Source organism: Phyllostomus discolor, chromosome 5 (assembly GCF_004126475.2).
Source record: "Phyllostomus discolor isolate MPI-MPIP mPhyDis1 chromosome 5, mPhyDis1.pri.v3, whole genome shotgun sequence".
Taxonomy (NCBI): Eukaryota; Metazoa; Chordata; class Mammalia; order Chiroptera; family Phyllostomidae; genus Phyllostomus; species Phyllostomus discolor.
Genome location: NC_040907.2, coordinates 30,847,187 through 30,862,181, shown reverse-complemented (window position 1 = coordinate 30,862,181; position 14,995 = coordinate 30,847,187). Strand labels below are relative to the sequence as shown.

At 39.9% G+C, this 14,995-nt stretch overlaps 1 protein-coding gene across 1 annotated transcript in view; it reads left to right on the top strand.

Annotated features, from left to right (window-relative positions):
• Positions 1-688: 688 nt before the first annotated feature.
• The window catches only part of EIF2B3 (eukaryotic translation initiation factor 2B subunit gamma), a 109,092-nt gene continuing 94,785 nt past the window's right edge, over positions 689-14,995 (top strand). The window contains exons 1-3 of the mRNA XM_028513399.2: positions 689-779; positions 3,774-3,930; positions 11,020-11,165. Of these exons, the coding sequence (XP_028369200.1) occupies positions 3,783-3,930; positions 11,020-11,165 (294 nt within the window). The 5' untranslated portion in view covers positions 689-779; positions 3,774-3,782. The remainder of the gene's footprint in view (positions 780-3,773; positions 3,931-11,019; positions 11,166-14,995) is intronic.

The window sequence follows — 14,995 nt, the reverse complement described above, 5'->3', positions numbered from 1 at the left end:
TTTTCAGGGAAAAACAAAACAAAACAGAAGTCTGCAGCCCAGCATTCCCCGGGTCTCAGTTCAGAATTCCCCCACTTCCCCCAGTAATCCGTACTTGGCCCAGCAGGTTCCTCAATCCCTAGCGCCATCAGCCACGACTCCGCGTTCTCCAGTTCTTAATCCAAAACCCCATGGCACCTCCTCATAGCTGCCTGTGGTGTTCTTTCTGCACCCTTTCAACCCTCCTGGCCAAGAGTGACGAATGGGTGCCTTGCTTAGTTTAAATATTCACACTGAACTCCCCTTGTCTCCAGGAGGCTCCTGCCTCTCAGGACGCGAGGTATGCTTTTCCATCCCCCAAGCCAGGATAATGGGGGACTTCTCCGTTTGTCTCCACATCCCGTTCAATTTCTCCACAGGCTAGCTCAAAACTGCGGTTCCCAAATGAGCTCTCATTTCACAGAGTGGTAGTCGGAACCAGGTCCTAGAAGGAGAACTTACTCCTGGAAGGAAGACTGTGACTTTTTCCAATCTGGGTTCCAGGAGCCCTGCCCTAGCAGGTACAACCCAAGCGTTTTAGAAATTTCTGAATAAAGAGCAAGGACGGCCCCGCCTTCTTTCCTTAGGGAGGTGCACCAGCTTCTGGTCCTCAATCTACCGCTCGGCGCTTGTCCCTTCCCCGCCGGCCTGCTCTTGCGGCCCATCGATCGGCTCGGTCATCTCGCGCCTGCGCCTTTGGGCTGTCAGTCGGAGGCGGCGTGGGGAGCGCTAGGAGCGGCAGCAGTGTGCCGGGAGCCGAGGTAAAGCTTCGTCTTCCGCGCTTCCAGGCTGCCTTCTAGCTGGCTGACGGGGGTGGGCAGCACTGTGGTGGCCGCCGGGCTCCACGTCGTCTGAGGGAGGCGGGTCCTCGAGCCTGGCCGAGGAGGGCCTGCGGGGTTGCAGGAGGGTGCAGTGTCCCAGAGTCGCCCGCTCGACTCGCTGAGCGAGCAACTCGGCCAGGGAACCAAGTGTCCGAACTAGAAGAGAACTTGGGGAGAATCCGAGCCAACCACCTTGTGCAACAGATGGAGAAACTGAGTTTCAGAGAGGAGAGGATCTGCTCAAAGTTACAGCGAGTGAGGACCAGACGCCCTTAGCGCAGTCTCTGAACTCTTTCCACTTCAGCTCTTCATTCTTTATTTTGCCTATTCTTAGTTGTTTAGCTGCAAGACAATGAAATATAAAAACGGAATAAATAAGGCCCGCACGAGAGATCAATTATGATATTGAACACATTGGTTGTATCTTACCAGTTTACAAAAGGAGAAGGCAATGAGTGCTATGATGAAGGCATGTCTGAGATGCCGTGACCTCCCTCTTTTAAACTGGAGAGGCTAACGAGAAACTCGTCTCCTCGATTCCCATCACTTAGAGCCATGGTGGTGACATTGAGGCATTTGACAGTCTGCATGGTATCGTGGCTAGTTATGTTCGTGATGGGAACTAATCCCCCTGGCTTGTGTTCTAATGTCTCTTCTGCACATGTTTGAGCTGTACTCTTACACGGGGTTTTTGTGAAGTTCACAAGTACTCGTTCCACAAACACTGAACGTCTGGCATTTGTTGAGGTACTGTATTAGGTACTGGTAATTGTATTAGGTACTGCAAATACAGTAATAACAAATACAGTCCCTGCCTTCAAGGAACATGGGGGAAATAGACATTTAAAGACATGGGCGTCAGAGACTGTAAATGCAGAGATGATCTGTACATGGCAGAGTGCAAGCACCCAAGGGGGAAGGAGTTGCTTCTACCAGGAGGGTGGGAAGGATTAGGAATGGCTTTTTTAGGCATAATGATTCTTAGAACCGAGTGTTAAAAGTTTAATAGGTGATTACTAGGCACAGGAGAAAGGTACCTAGGAAGCAAGAATGGTAATACAGAGGCCAGAATTATGCAACAGCATGGTTCAGTTGGCAAAGAAGGCTTTCCGTGATCTAGCCTCTGTCTAATAATATCAAACACTTTTATAGTGCTTGCTGTGGGGTTGACTTATTTTGTGTGCTCTGCATAGCTTAACTCATTTACTGTTCACAACAGCTCTATGAAGCAGAAACTGTAATTATCCTCACTTAGAAAATGAAGAACTCAAGACTCAGGTCTTTTGACTCTGGAAGGTTCAGTGCTGTTTTCTGAGTAACATCAGATGTGATGGAAGTTATATGGTGCCAAATTGAAGTTAAATTCCAATCTGAGGTCAGGCTTGCTGCAATCAAAATTATGGTATCTCTGCCTTGGCTGGTATGGCTCACTTGGTTGGAGAGTCATTTCATAAACCTAAGGGTCCTGGATTCAATTCCCAGTCAGGGCACATGCTTGGGCTGTGGGTTCGGTCCCCAGCTGGGGACCATGTGAGAGGCAGCCATTTGATTATTGTATCTTTAAGTGTGGATATTGCTCAATAGCCTTCTCTTAGTCCTTTGGGTGTATGAATATAAGCGCCGCAGTTAAGATATTGATGTGAGGGGCCCAGGACTGATTATAATTATGGTAAAGGTGCAACATTATTTGCCAGTTTGATGTTAAATAAATTCTTTTTCTGAAATGCATTTCACACTCGTATTAAAAAGGTTATACCATTTGTTGTAAGTCAAAGGGTACTTTTATTTTTAATCAGTAAGGAAGTATGACTTTTTACTGTACTTCTCTTCATGTAAAGAGATTCTTTCTTTTTTTAAAGCTTTTATTTATTTAGTTTTAGACAGAGGAAAAGGGTGGGAGAAAGAGAGAGAGAAACATTGATGTGTGGTTACCTCTCACACATCCCCTACTGAGGTCCTGGCCTGCAACCCAGGCATGTGCCCTGACTGGGAATCAAACCAGTGACCCCTTGCTGGTGCTCAATCCACTAAGCCACACCAGCCAGGGCAAGAGATTCTTTTGAAGGTCAAATAGTTTCCTTAAATTTGAAAAAAGGAATTAATTTGGTTTGTTTCTGCAACTGGGCTCTTCAAATCTAGATCCAGATGCAAGCTTACATGTATGTGTAATATTTATAGTTGGGGGTAATGAGAAGATGGGAGCAGTTGGCTAAATTATTGGAGGAATTTAAGTAATTTCATACTTTTCAGAGACCTAATATGGTTGTAGTGTGATGTTAATTTTACCCAGGAATTTTAAACATTTTCAAGGAATAAGAATTGAATCAGAAGCGCACTTGGTAAACTATTACTTCGTCAAGAATCAGCTCAAGCCTTACCTTCCTATACAGCCTTCCCTGTCTTTTCTAGGAAGACTTAGGTGTTACCTTCAGTATTTGCCTACTGTATCTTGGATATATCTCTGTGGTGGCACTAATGATAGCATATTGTAATTTACTGAATTTGTCTTCAGATAAATTGTAAGCAACTCAAGGGCAAGGGCCAGATTTTTAAAATTCATATCCTTCCTCTAGCCCATCTCCCCATCCTGGAGCTGAGAGTGCACAAGTATACAGGATGAAAAAAAGTAGGTTTACAGTTGTGAGTACACAAAACACACAGTTGATTCTTGTATTATAATTTATAAGTTATTGTATTATATTCCATACAAACGACTCTAAACCTACTTCCTCCCCACCCCCCTATGGTAAGAGATATGATAAAGGTGATGTTTATGCTGCAGCTAAGGAGCCATTCTTATCTGGTTATTGGAGTTGGAAGCGATGCATTTGACATGGTGGGTATCAATAACCTAAATAGAAATTGCATTAGTATTGTGTATGCTCTGATTTTTGTTATTTTTTTCCTATTAATTATTTTTCTCTGTGATTGTAGTTTGTAAACATGGAATTTCAAGCAGTGGTCATGGCAGTTGGAGGGGGATCCCGGATGACAGATCTGACTTCCAGCATTCCCAAGCCTCTGCTTCCAGTGGGGAACAAACCTTTAATTTGGTACCCACTGAACCTGCTTGAGCGTGTTGGATTTGAAGGTGAGCTATGGCAATGAGATGGACTCATAAAACTTTTAGGGTGTTTGATCCCTATGATTTGTCAGTTTTATGAGGGTGAGGGAGGATGAATGAGAGAAGACTAGGACCCAGTGTTGGCTGGAGACTGGCCTCTTTAAATTAGAAACATAGGAGTACTCTGTTGCTGTGTGAAAAAGGTTGAGAAAATAGCACTGGTACTGTTTTGGAACCGGTCTCCACAATGACCTAAAATGAACCTTGTAAGGATATCAGAAAGAACGTAGTAGGAGTCCAGGTGCCTCATAGACAGTACTTACTGTGAATCTATATGTGCCAAATAATATTATATTAAACACTGGGGTAGAGAACTGAAAAGATAACTCAGCTCCTGATCTTCTTTAGACCGTAAAGTCTAATGGAGAGATATACATATAAATAGAGAGCCCTGGCTGGTATGGCTCAGTATATCGAGTGCTGGCCTGCAAACCAAAAGGTTGCTGGTTCAGTTCCTAGTCGGGGCACATGCCTGGGTTGTGGGCCAGGTCCCCAACTGAGGGCATGCAAGAGGCAACCAACTGATGTATTTCTTGCACATCAGTGTTTCTCTCCCTCTCTTTCTCCTTCCCTTCCCCTCTCCTCTCTCTAAAAATAAATAAACAAAATCTTTTTTAAAAAAGATTATGAAGGAAGTTAATTCATTGTGAAAGTTCTGAAAAAATACAATATTATTGTGTAACATGGTAAATGTTATAACAGAGGTTCATTATAAGTGCTTGGAAATACAAAGGAAGTCGCTGCTTCTCCTTGAGGGATTAAGGGAACCCTTCACAGAATAGCTGACCCTTGAGTTAAGTCTTGAAAAGTAGATGATTGGATTGACAAGTGAGGAGAGAACATTCTGTGAAGAAGAAATGATATGAAGAGATGCAGACTCATGATCAGCACAGCACGTTCTGGCAACTGCTAGTCCTTCTATGTGGCTGTGATGTCAAGCAGAAGGGGGGGTAGATGTCATGAGAGAGATAAGCAGGGGCCATACTAAAGGGCCTTGTCTTCCGTACTGAGGGATATAGATTTTTTTTTTCCTGAAGGCAGTGGGAAACCAGTGAAAGGCTTAAATAAAAGTATAATGTGGTTAGATTCACACTTTAGCTATTTTGTATCTTTTACATCTTTATGTAAGTTTTAGAATTAGCTCATCAATTTTTACAAAAAGTGTTGCTGGGATTTTCATTGTGATTGAATTGCATCCAGAAACTAATAGGAAGAGAATTCATATCGTAACAATACTTAGCCTTCCGATCCATGAGCATGGTATATCTCTCCACTTTCTTATGTCTACTGTAATTGCAGTGATTTTATAGTTTTCTGTGTGTAGGATTTACACATATTTAATTAAATTTATCTGTAAGTAGTTTATATTTTTGATGCCAATGTAAATAGTAATAGTTATATTCTAATTTCCAGTTGTTTGTTTTTATTATATAAAAATACTTTTTAAAAATACTTTTTTTAAAAGATTTTTAAATTTTTATTTATTTTTTATAGAGGGAAGGGAGGGAGAAAGAGAGAGAGAGAAACATCAATGTGTGGTTGCTGGGGGCCGTGGCCTGCAACCCAGGCATGTGCCCTGACTGGGAATCGAGCCTGCGACACTTTGGTTCGAAGCCCGTGCTCAATCCACTGAGCTACGCCAGCCAGGGCCAGATACTGACCTTTTAAACTGCAACTCAATACATTTATCAATTTTTACAGCATTTTTGTAGATTCCTTAGGATTTTCTACAATTTGACCTAATTGACATTTATAGAACGTTTCATCTAATAAAACAACGTACATTCTTTTTTTTAAATATATTTTATTGATTATGCTAATGTAGTTGTCCCATTTTCCCCCCTTTATTCCCCTCCACTCTGCACACCCTCTCCCACCAACATTCCCCCCCTTTTGGTCATGTCCATGTGTCATAAGTTCTTTAGCTTCTACATTTCCCATACTGTTCTTGCCCTCCCCCTGTCTATTTTCTACCTACATTCTATGCTACTTATTCTCTGTACCTTCCCCCCCTGTCTCTCCTCCTCCCACTCCCCTGTTGCTAACCCTCCATGTGATCTCCATTTCTGTGGTTCTGTTCCTGTTCCAGTTGTTTGCTTAGTTTGTTTTTGTTTTTGTTTTAGGTGTGGTTGTTAATAATTGTGAGTTTGCTTTCATTTTACTATACATGTTTTTTATCTTCTTTTTCTTAGATAAGTCCCTTTAACATTTCATATAATAAGGGCTTGGTGATGATGAACTCCTTTAACTTGACCTTATCTAAGAAGCACTTTATCTGCCTTTCCATTCTAAATGAAAGCTTTGCTGGATAGAGCAATCTGGGATGTAGGTCCTTGCCTTTCATGACTTGGAATACTTCTTTCCAGCCCCTTCTTGCCTGGAAGGTCTCTTTTGAGAAATCAGCTGACAGTGATGGGAACTCCTTCGTAGGTAACTGTCTCCTTTTCTCTTGCTGCTTCTAGGATTCTCTCCTTCATTTTAATCTTGGGTAATGTAATTATGATGTGCCTGGGTGTGTTCCTCCTTGGGTCCAACTTGTTTGGGACTCTCTGAGCTTCCTCGACTTCCTAGAAGTCTATTTCCTTTGCCAGATTGGGCAAGTTCTCCTTTATTATCTGTCCAAATAACTTTTCCACTTGTTGCTCTTCCTCTTCTCCTTTTGGTACCCCTATAATTCGGATGTTGGAACGTTTAAAGGTGTCCTGGAAGTTCCTAAGCCTCTCCTTATTTTTTTGAATTCTTGTTTCTTCCTTCTTTTCTATTTGGTTGTTTCTTTCTTCCTCCTGGCCCACTCCATTGATTTGAGTCCCAGTTTCCTTCCCATCACTATTGTTGGGAACATTTGCCTTTAGTTCACTTAGCATAGCCTTCATTTTTTCATTTAATTTGTAACCAAATTCAACCAAATCTGTGAGCATTCTGATTACCAGTGCTTTGAACTGTGCATCTAATAGGTTGGCTATCTCTTCATTGCTTAGTTGAATGTGCTCTGGAACTTTGATGTATTCTTCCGTTTGGGCCATTTTTTTTTTTTTGGTCTTGATGTGCCTGTTACATAGTGGGAGGCAGAGCCTTATGTGTTCACCAAGGCGGTGCAACCCATGTCGCCGCATTGTGATGCTGTGTGTGGGGGAGAGGTCAGAGAGGGAACAATGGCACTTGCTCCGCTCCCTGCCGGATTTCAGTAATTTTTGCCGCTTCCCCCAAGCAAACTGGGCCCTTCTGGTGCTGATTCCCATGTGGGTGGGCTTGTGTATGTTCTAGGCCCCTGTGGGTTTCTCCCACAAACTCCTGTGAGGCTGGGAGTTGCTCCTGGCACCTCAACCCCCACAGATGTTTTTAGTTGGTGTTTTGGGGCTTTATTTCCCCACACTGGGACTCTGGCTCGCTCGGTTTGTCTTGCTCCCCAGTTTTGTCTGGTTTATCTGCGTGTGTGAATGGGGGACTGCCAGGTCAGCCAGCCACCTTGCACACCATGCCCCAGCTTCACAATCGCCGCCTCACTGGATCTGCTCGTTGCCACCCCGCACCCAGGATCTGTCCGCTGTGGTCTTGCATGCCCAGGGTTTGTCGGCTGCTGCCTTTCTCGTCCAGTGCCACAGCTTTTTTTGCCACAAGCCCTCTCTGCCCCACAGCCTGACTCCACCCCTCCTATGAGTCCAGATGAATGTGTCTATTTTAACTCCTTGATTGTGGGACTTCCATACAGTTCAGTTTTCTGTCAGTTCTGGTTGTTATTCTGTTTCTAAATTGTTGTTGTCCTTATTTTGGTTGTGCGAGGAGGCACAGTGTGGCTACCTGTGCCTCCATCTTGGCCAGAAGTCCCAGAATGTACATTCTTTTCAAGTACTTTTACCAAGATAGACTATATTTTTGGAAATAAAACAAGTCTCAAATTTATAAGGATTAGAATCATACAAAGTATATTCTTATAAAAAACCATGGCAGATTTAAATTAGGCATTGATAACAGAAAGATAGCAAGAGAATCCCTAAGTATTTGGAGATTAAATCACACACTTCAACATAATCCATATGTTAAAGAAGAAATCAGAGGGAAATTAGAAAATATTTTTCATTTACTGAAAATGAAATGCACTGTATTAAAATTTAAGGGATGTAGTGTAGAGGAAAGCTGTGTAGAGGAAAATATATAGCATTAAGCACTATATTAGAAAAGAAAAATATCTCAAATTATCATTAAAGTTTTGCTTTCGGAAACTAGAAAAAGAGGAGCAAATGAAACCCAAATAACTACGAAGAAAATTTTTAAAAAGGTGGGAGCAGAAATAAATGAAATAGAAAACAAAAGCATTACAGAAAAATCAATAAAATTATTAAATATTTAGTTAGATTGATCTACAAAAAAAGAGGAGACATTACTAATAACAGGAATGAGAGAGGAGATATAACTATAGATCCTACAGACATTAAAAAAATAAGGGAATATTATGAACATTATGGTAATAAACTTCATAACTTAGATTTACGTTTTTAAAGAATTGCTTTGGAAGCATTATGAGGGATGGATTTGAGGGTGTCAAGACTACCAGCAGGGAGATGAGCTAGGAGATTGACACAGAAGTCTACACCAGCAATGGAGAGGGCCTGAACTAAAGATGGAGTAAGATAGTACTAAGGATGGAGAAGAGGGTACATTTGAAAAAGTTGATGATGAAGAGGAGGGAAAATAGAAAAACAGGGGAGTTCCCTCTACTTTTTGCTTGGGTAACGAGGTGATGCCATGAGCTAGGAAAGGAAATAAGAGACAAGGAACAGGTTTGAATGCAGAGAATGAATTCAGCTTTGGCCACAATGAGTTTGAGTTCTTCTATAATAAGAGATAACAAATCAGAGGACCACATGGAGGTGGTGCTAGATCCTGGGGCCCCGTCTCGTGATCCAGTGATCCCACTGGATGTGTGATTCCATTCCATTCCACTGTGAGATTGCCTTCCTGGGCAGACCCATAACATTTCTATGCAGTAGTCTACATGACATTGACAGTGAGAGATTATGTTTTACGGGAGATTTTCTTTAGAGTTCAATCTCATGGGTGAAGGACACACCTTAATATACTTTAAAATCTCCTAACTTCCTTTAATTACTCCTTAGGATTTGTCATCTGCCTTTTTTCTCATATGAGAAATATATATAGATATATATATATATGAGAAATATATATATCTTTATTATAAAGATATATTTATATTTATAATATATATAAATATAAACAATATATAAAGATATATATCTTTATTATAAAGATATATTCATATTTATAATATATATAAATATAAATAATATATAAAGATATATATATCTTTAGTTCTGCTTGGAGGTAGCATTTTGTAGTATCTACTGTGGTATCTGTGGCATTTAATATCTACTACAAAGAAAATTCCTCTCACTGAGGCTCACTCAGAAATTGGAGTATGCTTTCTTTTTTTCTTTTTTTTTTAAGATTTTATTTATTTTTTATTTTCTTAGAGAGAGGAGAAGGGAGAGGAAAAGAGGGAGAGAAACACTGATGTGTGAGAGATACATTGATTGGTTCCTCTCACATGCTGACAAGTGGGGACCTGACCCACAACCCAGGCATGTGCCCTGACCAGGAATTGAACCAGCAACCTTTTGGATCACAGTCCAGTGCTCAACCCACTGAGCCACACCAGCCAGGGCTGGAGCATGCCTTTTTAACATAGGACTCTGGAGTTTAATACTCATGTCTGTGTTTGCTCTTTTCATATTGTTCATGATTCTAAAGAAGTTAACATAGCCCTTAGCTTTTGTCTCTCTCCATACAAAAGTGTCTTGGTCCAACTATTAGACTGACTGTGCCACATTTGCTGTTAAGTTACTCCCTCACTCTATCCACTTCACCTAGATGTTCTCTCCAACCCATGGACATGTCACCTTCTCTTTGAAATCCCAGACAGCATGATGACCCTGTCTTCTATGCTTCCATCACACTTCATCTATCTTAGTACCCTCAAGGCCTGCTTTATGCCATAGTTAGCAGCATGGCAGACGGATCTCTTCGAGAGTAGTTGCTGTGTCTCATTTATCTTTGTATATCAGCATTTTACATACAGTATGTACTAAAGAAATTTTTGTTGTACTTAAATTCATCATGGCTTACCTTAAATGCCATCTCTTCCATGAAACCTTCCTTAATCATTTCCATGTCTAGTTTCTTCATGTTACGTTTCTTTAAAATAGGAACCATGTTGAATTCATTTCTGAATTCCCAGCGCCTGTTTGTCCTTTATATATTAAATGTATTTGTATTTACTGGATGAATGAATGAGTGAGTTAGTGACTGAGAGAAGGCAGAGTGGGGAGAGGAAGAAAGAAGAGAAAATCAAAGAAGGAAGGTTAAATGATTTGAAAAAGAAAGAGGAAGAAAGAAGAGGAGAAAAGAGAGAAGAATGATCACAGTGAAAGGGAGAGATAATTACGACCTGGAGCAGTATCATGGAACAAGTAGAAATTGTTCCACTTTAGAGATGATACAATTCAATCTTCAGATGTCAGCAACACGTGTTATGTTACAGCGGATTACAAACCCTACCAAACATCCATGACAAATAGCTACACGGGTAAAGACATCTGTTACGGGGATCACTTACTAGGGTTCATTGTGATCCTCGGTGAAGCAGTAAAGGCCACCTGGTGGGAAGTGGTGATAGCTCTTACTCTGTAGTGAATGAAGAATTAAAATGGGATATATTTTGATGAATGCTCTTCTGAATTGTTTACCCCAAGAAGTATCATGTCATATATTAAAGTGTGGGCTCTAATCAGACAGACCTGAGTTTTACCTTGAATCCACTGCTTACTAGTTGTGTGATGCTGAGCAAAGTCACACAACTTAGGGCCCACGTTTCCTCATTTGTAAACCGAGAGGTTGTTCTAAGAACTGTAAGAAAATACATGAAAAGGCTCAATAATATTAACTGTTAGAAATACCAAATCTAATTTGAAATAGACAAACTGTTATTTAAATGAATGAGAGATTTTGTGTTTTTCTTTCTCTTTTTCTTTTGTGCTATAGAAGTCATTGTTGTTACAACCAGAGATGTCCAAAAGGCTCTGTCTGCAGAATTCAAGATGAAAATGAAGCTAGATATCGTGTGTATTCCTGATGAAGCCGACAAGGGAACTGCAGATTCTCTGCGCCACATATATCCAAAACTTAAGGTGAAACACCGTTTCTTGATTTTTATTGCTCATTGAAGATAAATGTCATCTTATATTTCTCCAGTGCATTATAGTTTACAGTGCTTTTCAAAAAGTACGTTCTTGCACCACGTACTTTGTTGCCCATACTCTTCAGCTGGTTTTAGTTTAATTTAATTGCTAGTGAAGATTTAAACATTTAGTTGTCACAGTCACTGGTTTCCAATATTTTAAAGTAATTATACATCTTTATAGAAAAAGTACTTAAAATTTATTTTAAAAGATTTCATTTATATGAAGTTCATGGGTGAGCCACATTATTATATAATGATATCATTTTTAAAATTATTACATGGTGATACAACTCTGCAAATGACAAATTAAGTGGAAAGAAGTACAGAGGAACTTAAAAAATTCTAGACCCCCTCACTTGATAATACTTAAATTTTTGATCTCTTGTGATTAAAAAACTAACAAGGGCATATGGGTATGAGGATGCAGTCTCCCCAGTGGCCAGTGGCCCATAAACTGAGAAAGATCCATCATAAATTGTTCTAAAATTGATGACCTTTGGAAAGAATTCAGTCTGTGTGATAATGTTGCCATCCTGTTTGAATTGGGGGGGCAGACTTTCTTCTGCTATTTCTGGTGACTGCAAACAGATGTATTAATATATATATTCAACCTGCCTATGCACTAAGGAACAAAAAGTAATGCAGAAATGTGCATGGCCTCCCTTCCCCTTTATTGGGAAATGATTTACACGTAGTACAATATATACAGATATCAAGTAGTATGCAGTTCAATGAGTTTAGACAAATATATACATCCAGTTTACCATTACCCAAATCTAGGGCATTTCTGTCACCTCTGAAATTTCCTTTGTGTTTCTTTTTAGTCAGTCCCACACCTCTATAGAGTCAACTGCTGTTCTGATTTCTATCACCATGTATTAATTTTGCTTGTTTATGAACTAGATATAAATGGAATCATACAGTTTTATTCTGGTTTCTTTTGTTCAACATATTTTTCAGATTCATTCATATTGCACGTGTAACTAGTTTGTTCTTTTGTATTGCTGAATAATATTCTGTTGAATAAATATAACACTCTTTACCCATTTTCCTGTTGATGGTAGCTTGGATTGTTTCTAATTTTGCATATTTAGTATAAAGCTATTATGAATATTGTTCTGTTTGTGAAAGTATTCTAGGTTGTAGGGTTTACTTTATTAGAAACTGCCAATTGTTTTCCAAGTGGTTGTACAATACTGTCTCACACTTCCATCAAGAATATATGAGTTGCATTTGCTTCACATCTTTATCAATACTCACTGTTGTCAATCTCCTTAATTTTATTCTCCTTAATTTCATTCTAGTGGGTATATATATAGTAGTATCTCATTGTGGTTCTAATTTACATTTCCCTTGCAGTAATGATGCTGACCACCTTTTCATGTTCATTGGCCATTTGTATATCTTCATAGGGTGTCTGTTTGAGGCATTGGTCTATTTTTTATTTGAGTTATTTACCTTTTTATTATTGATTATAGAAATTCTTTATATATTCTAGATGCAAAGCCTTTTGTTGGATATGTGTTACTAATATTTTCTGCCAGTTTGAGGCTTTTTCCCCCACTTTTTAATATCTTTTGATGACACCCAGATTACTGAGTGTTTTCTTTTATGATTAACTTTTTTTTTTGTCTTAAGAAATCTTTGCTTATCCCAATCTGTGAACATATATGTTTACTTCTAAAAATGTTATAGGTTTAGCTTTTATATTTAGATCTGTAACCCATCTTAACTTAATTTTATATGTGGTACAAGGTAGGGATAAAGGTCTACTTTATTGTATATGGAAATTTGGCTGTTTTAGCACCATTTGTTAAAAAGACTTTCCTTTTCCCATTGAGTTTGACCATATATGTGTAGTCTGTTTCTGTCCTCTCTGTTTTGTTCCATTGGTCTATTTGTTTGCCTTTGCTTCAGTGCCACATTGAATAATGGCTTGAATATTTTAACTTTACAGTGGGTCTTGAAATCAGGTCGTGTAAGTCTACCAGCTTTGGTCCTTTAAGATTGTCTTGGCAATTTATAGGTCCTTTGACTTTCCATACAAATTTTATTTTTAAGTATATTTTATTGATTATACTATTACAGTTGTCTCATTTTTTTCTCCCTTTATCCCCCTGTGCCCTTCACTCCACCTCCCACCAGCATTCCCTCCCCCACTTGGTTCATGTCCATGGGTCATACATATAAGTTCTTTGGCTTCTCCATTTCCCATACTATTCTTGCCCTCCCCCTGTCTATTTTGTACCTACCATTTATGCTTCTTATTCCCTGTATTTTCCCCCTATTCTCTTCCCTCCCACTCCCCACTGATAACTCTCCATGTGATCTCCATTTCTGTGATTTTATTCCTGTTCTAGTTGTTTGCTTAGTTTTTGTTTTTTAGATTCAGTTGTTGATCGTTGTGAGTTTGTTAACATTTTACTATTCATAGTTTTGATCGTCTTCTTTTTCTTAGGTAAGTTAACATTTCATATAATAAGGGCTTGGTGATGATGAGCTCCTTTAACTTGACCTTATCTGAGAAGCACTTTATCTGCCCTTCCATTCTAAATGAAAGCTTTGCTGGATAGAACAATCTGGGATGTAGGTCTTTGCCTTTCATGACTTGGAATACTTCTTTCCAGCACCTTCTTGCCTGTAAGGTTTCTTTTCAGAAATCAGCTGACAGTCTGATGGGACCTCCTTTGTAGATAACTGTCTTCTTTTCTCTTGCTGCTCTTACAATTCTCTATCTTTAATCTTGGGTAATGTAATTATGATGTGCTTTGGTGTGTGCTTCCTTGGGTCCAACTTGTTTGGGACTCTGAGCTTCCTGGACTTCCTGGAAGTCTATTTCCTTTGCCAGATTAGGTGCGCTTTCCTTCATTATATTTTCAAATAAGTTTTAAATTTCTTGCTCTTCCTCTCTCCTTCTGGCACCCCTATGATTTAGATGTTGGAATTTTTAAAGTTTTCCCAGAGGTTCCTAAGCCTTTCCTTGTTTGTTTGTTTGTTTGTTTGTTTAATTCTTGTTTCTTCATTCTGTTCTGGTTGAATATTTCTTTCTTTCTTTTGTTCCAAATCATTGATTTGAGTTCCGGTTTCCTTCCCTTCACTGTTGGTTCCTTGTATATTTTTCTTTATTCCACTTTGCATAGCCTTCACTTCTTCCTTTATTTTGTGACTGTACTCAATCATGTCTGTGAGCATCCTGATTACTGGTGTTTTGGACCCTGCATCTGATAGGTTGCCTGTGTCCTCGTTACTTAGTTCTTTTTCTGGAGTTTCGATCTGTTCTTTCATTTGGGCCATATATCTTTATCTCGGCACACCTATTATATTGTAAGGGGTAGAGCCTTAGGTATTCACCAGGGTGGGGCAACACATGTTGCTGCATTGTGATGCTGTGGGGCTAATGGGTCTGAGAGGGAACAATGCCACTTGCTTGGCTTTTGGATGGCTTTCACTTCCCCTGCTCCCCACAAGCAAATTTGGCCCTTCTAGTGCTGATTCCTGGGTGGATGCATTTGAGTACATTCTAGGACCCCATGGGTCTCTCCAACAAACTCTCCGGTGAGACTACGAGTTTCTCCCACCACTGCAACCCCTACAGGTTTTACAGCCAGAGGTTTTGAGGCTTTAGTTTCCCACATTGGAACCCTGGGTGGCGTGATCTCTCTCGTTCCCCAGGTGTTCCTCCCGGTTTATCCACACATGAATGTGGGACCTTTGGTTTTCCAGCCACCATCTTACCCTTCTGGGTCCCCCAGCCGCCGCCTTGTTGCTTCCTCTCTG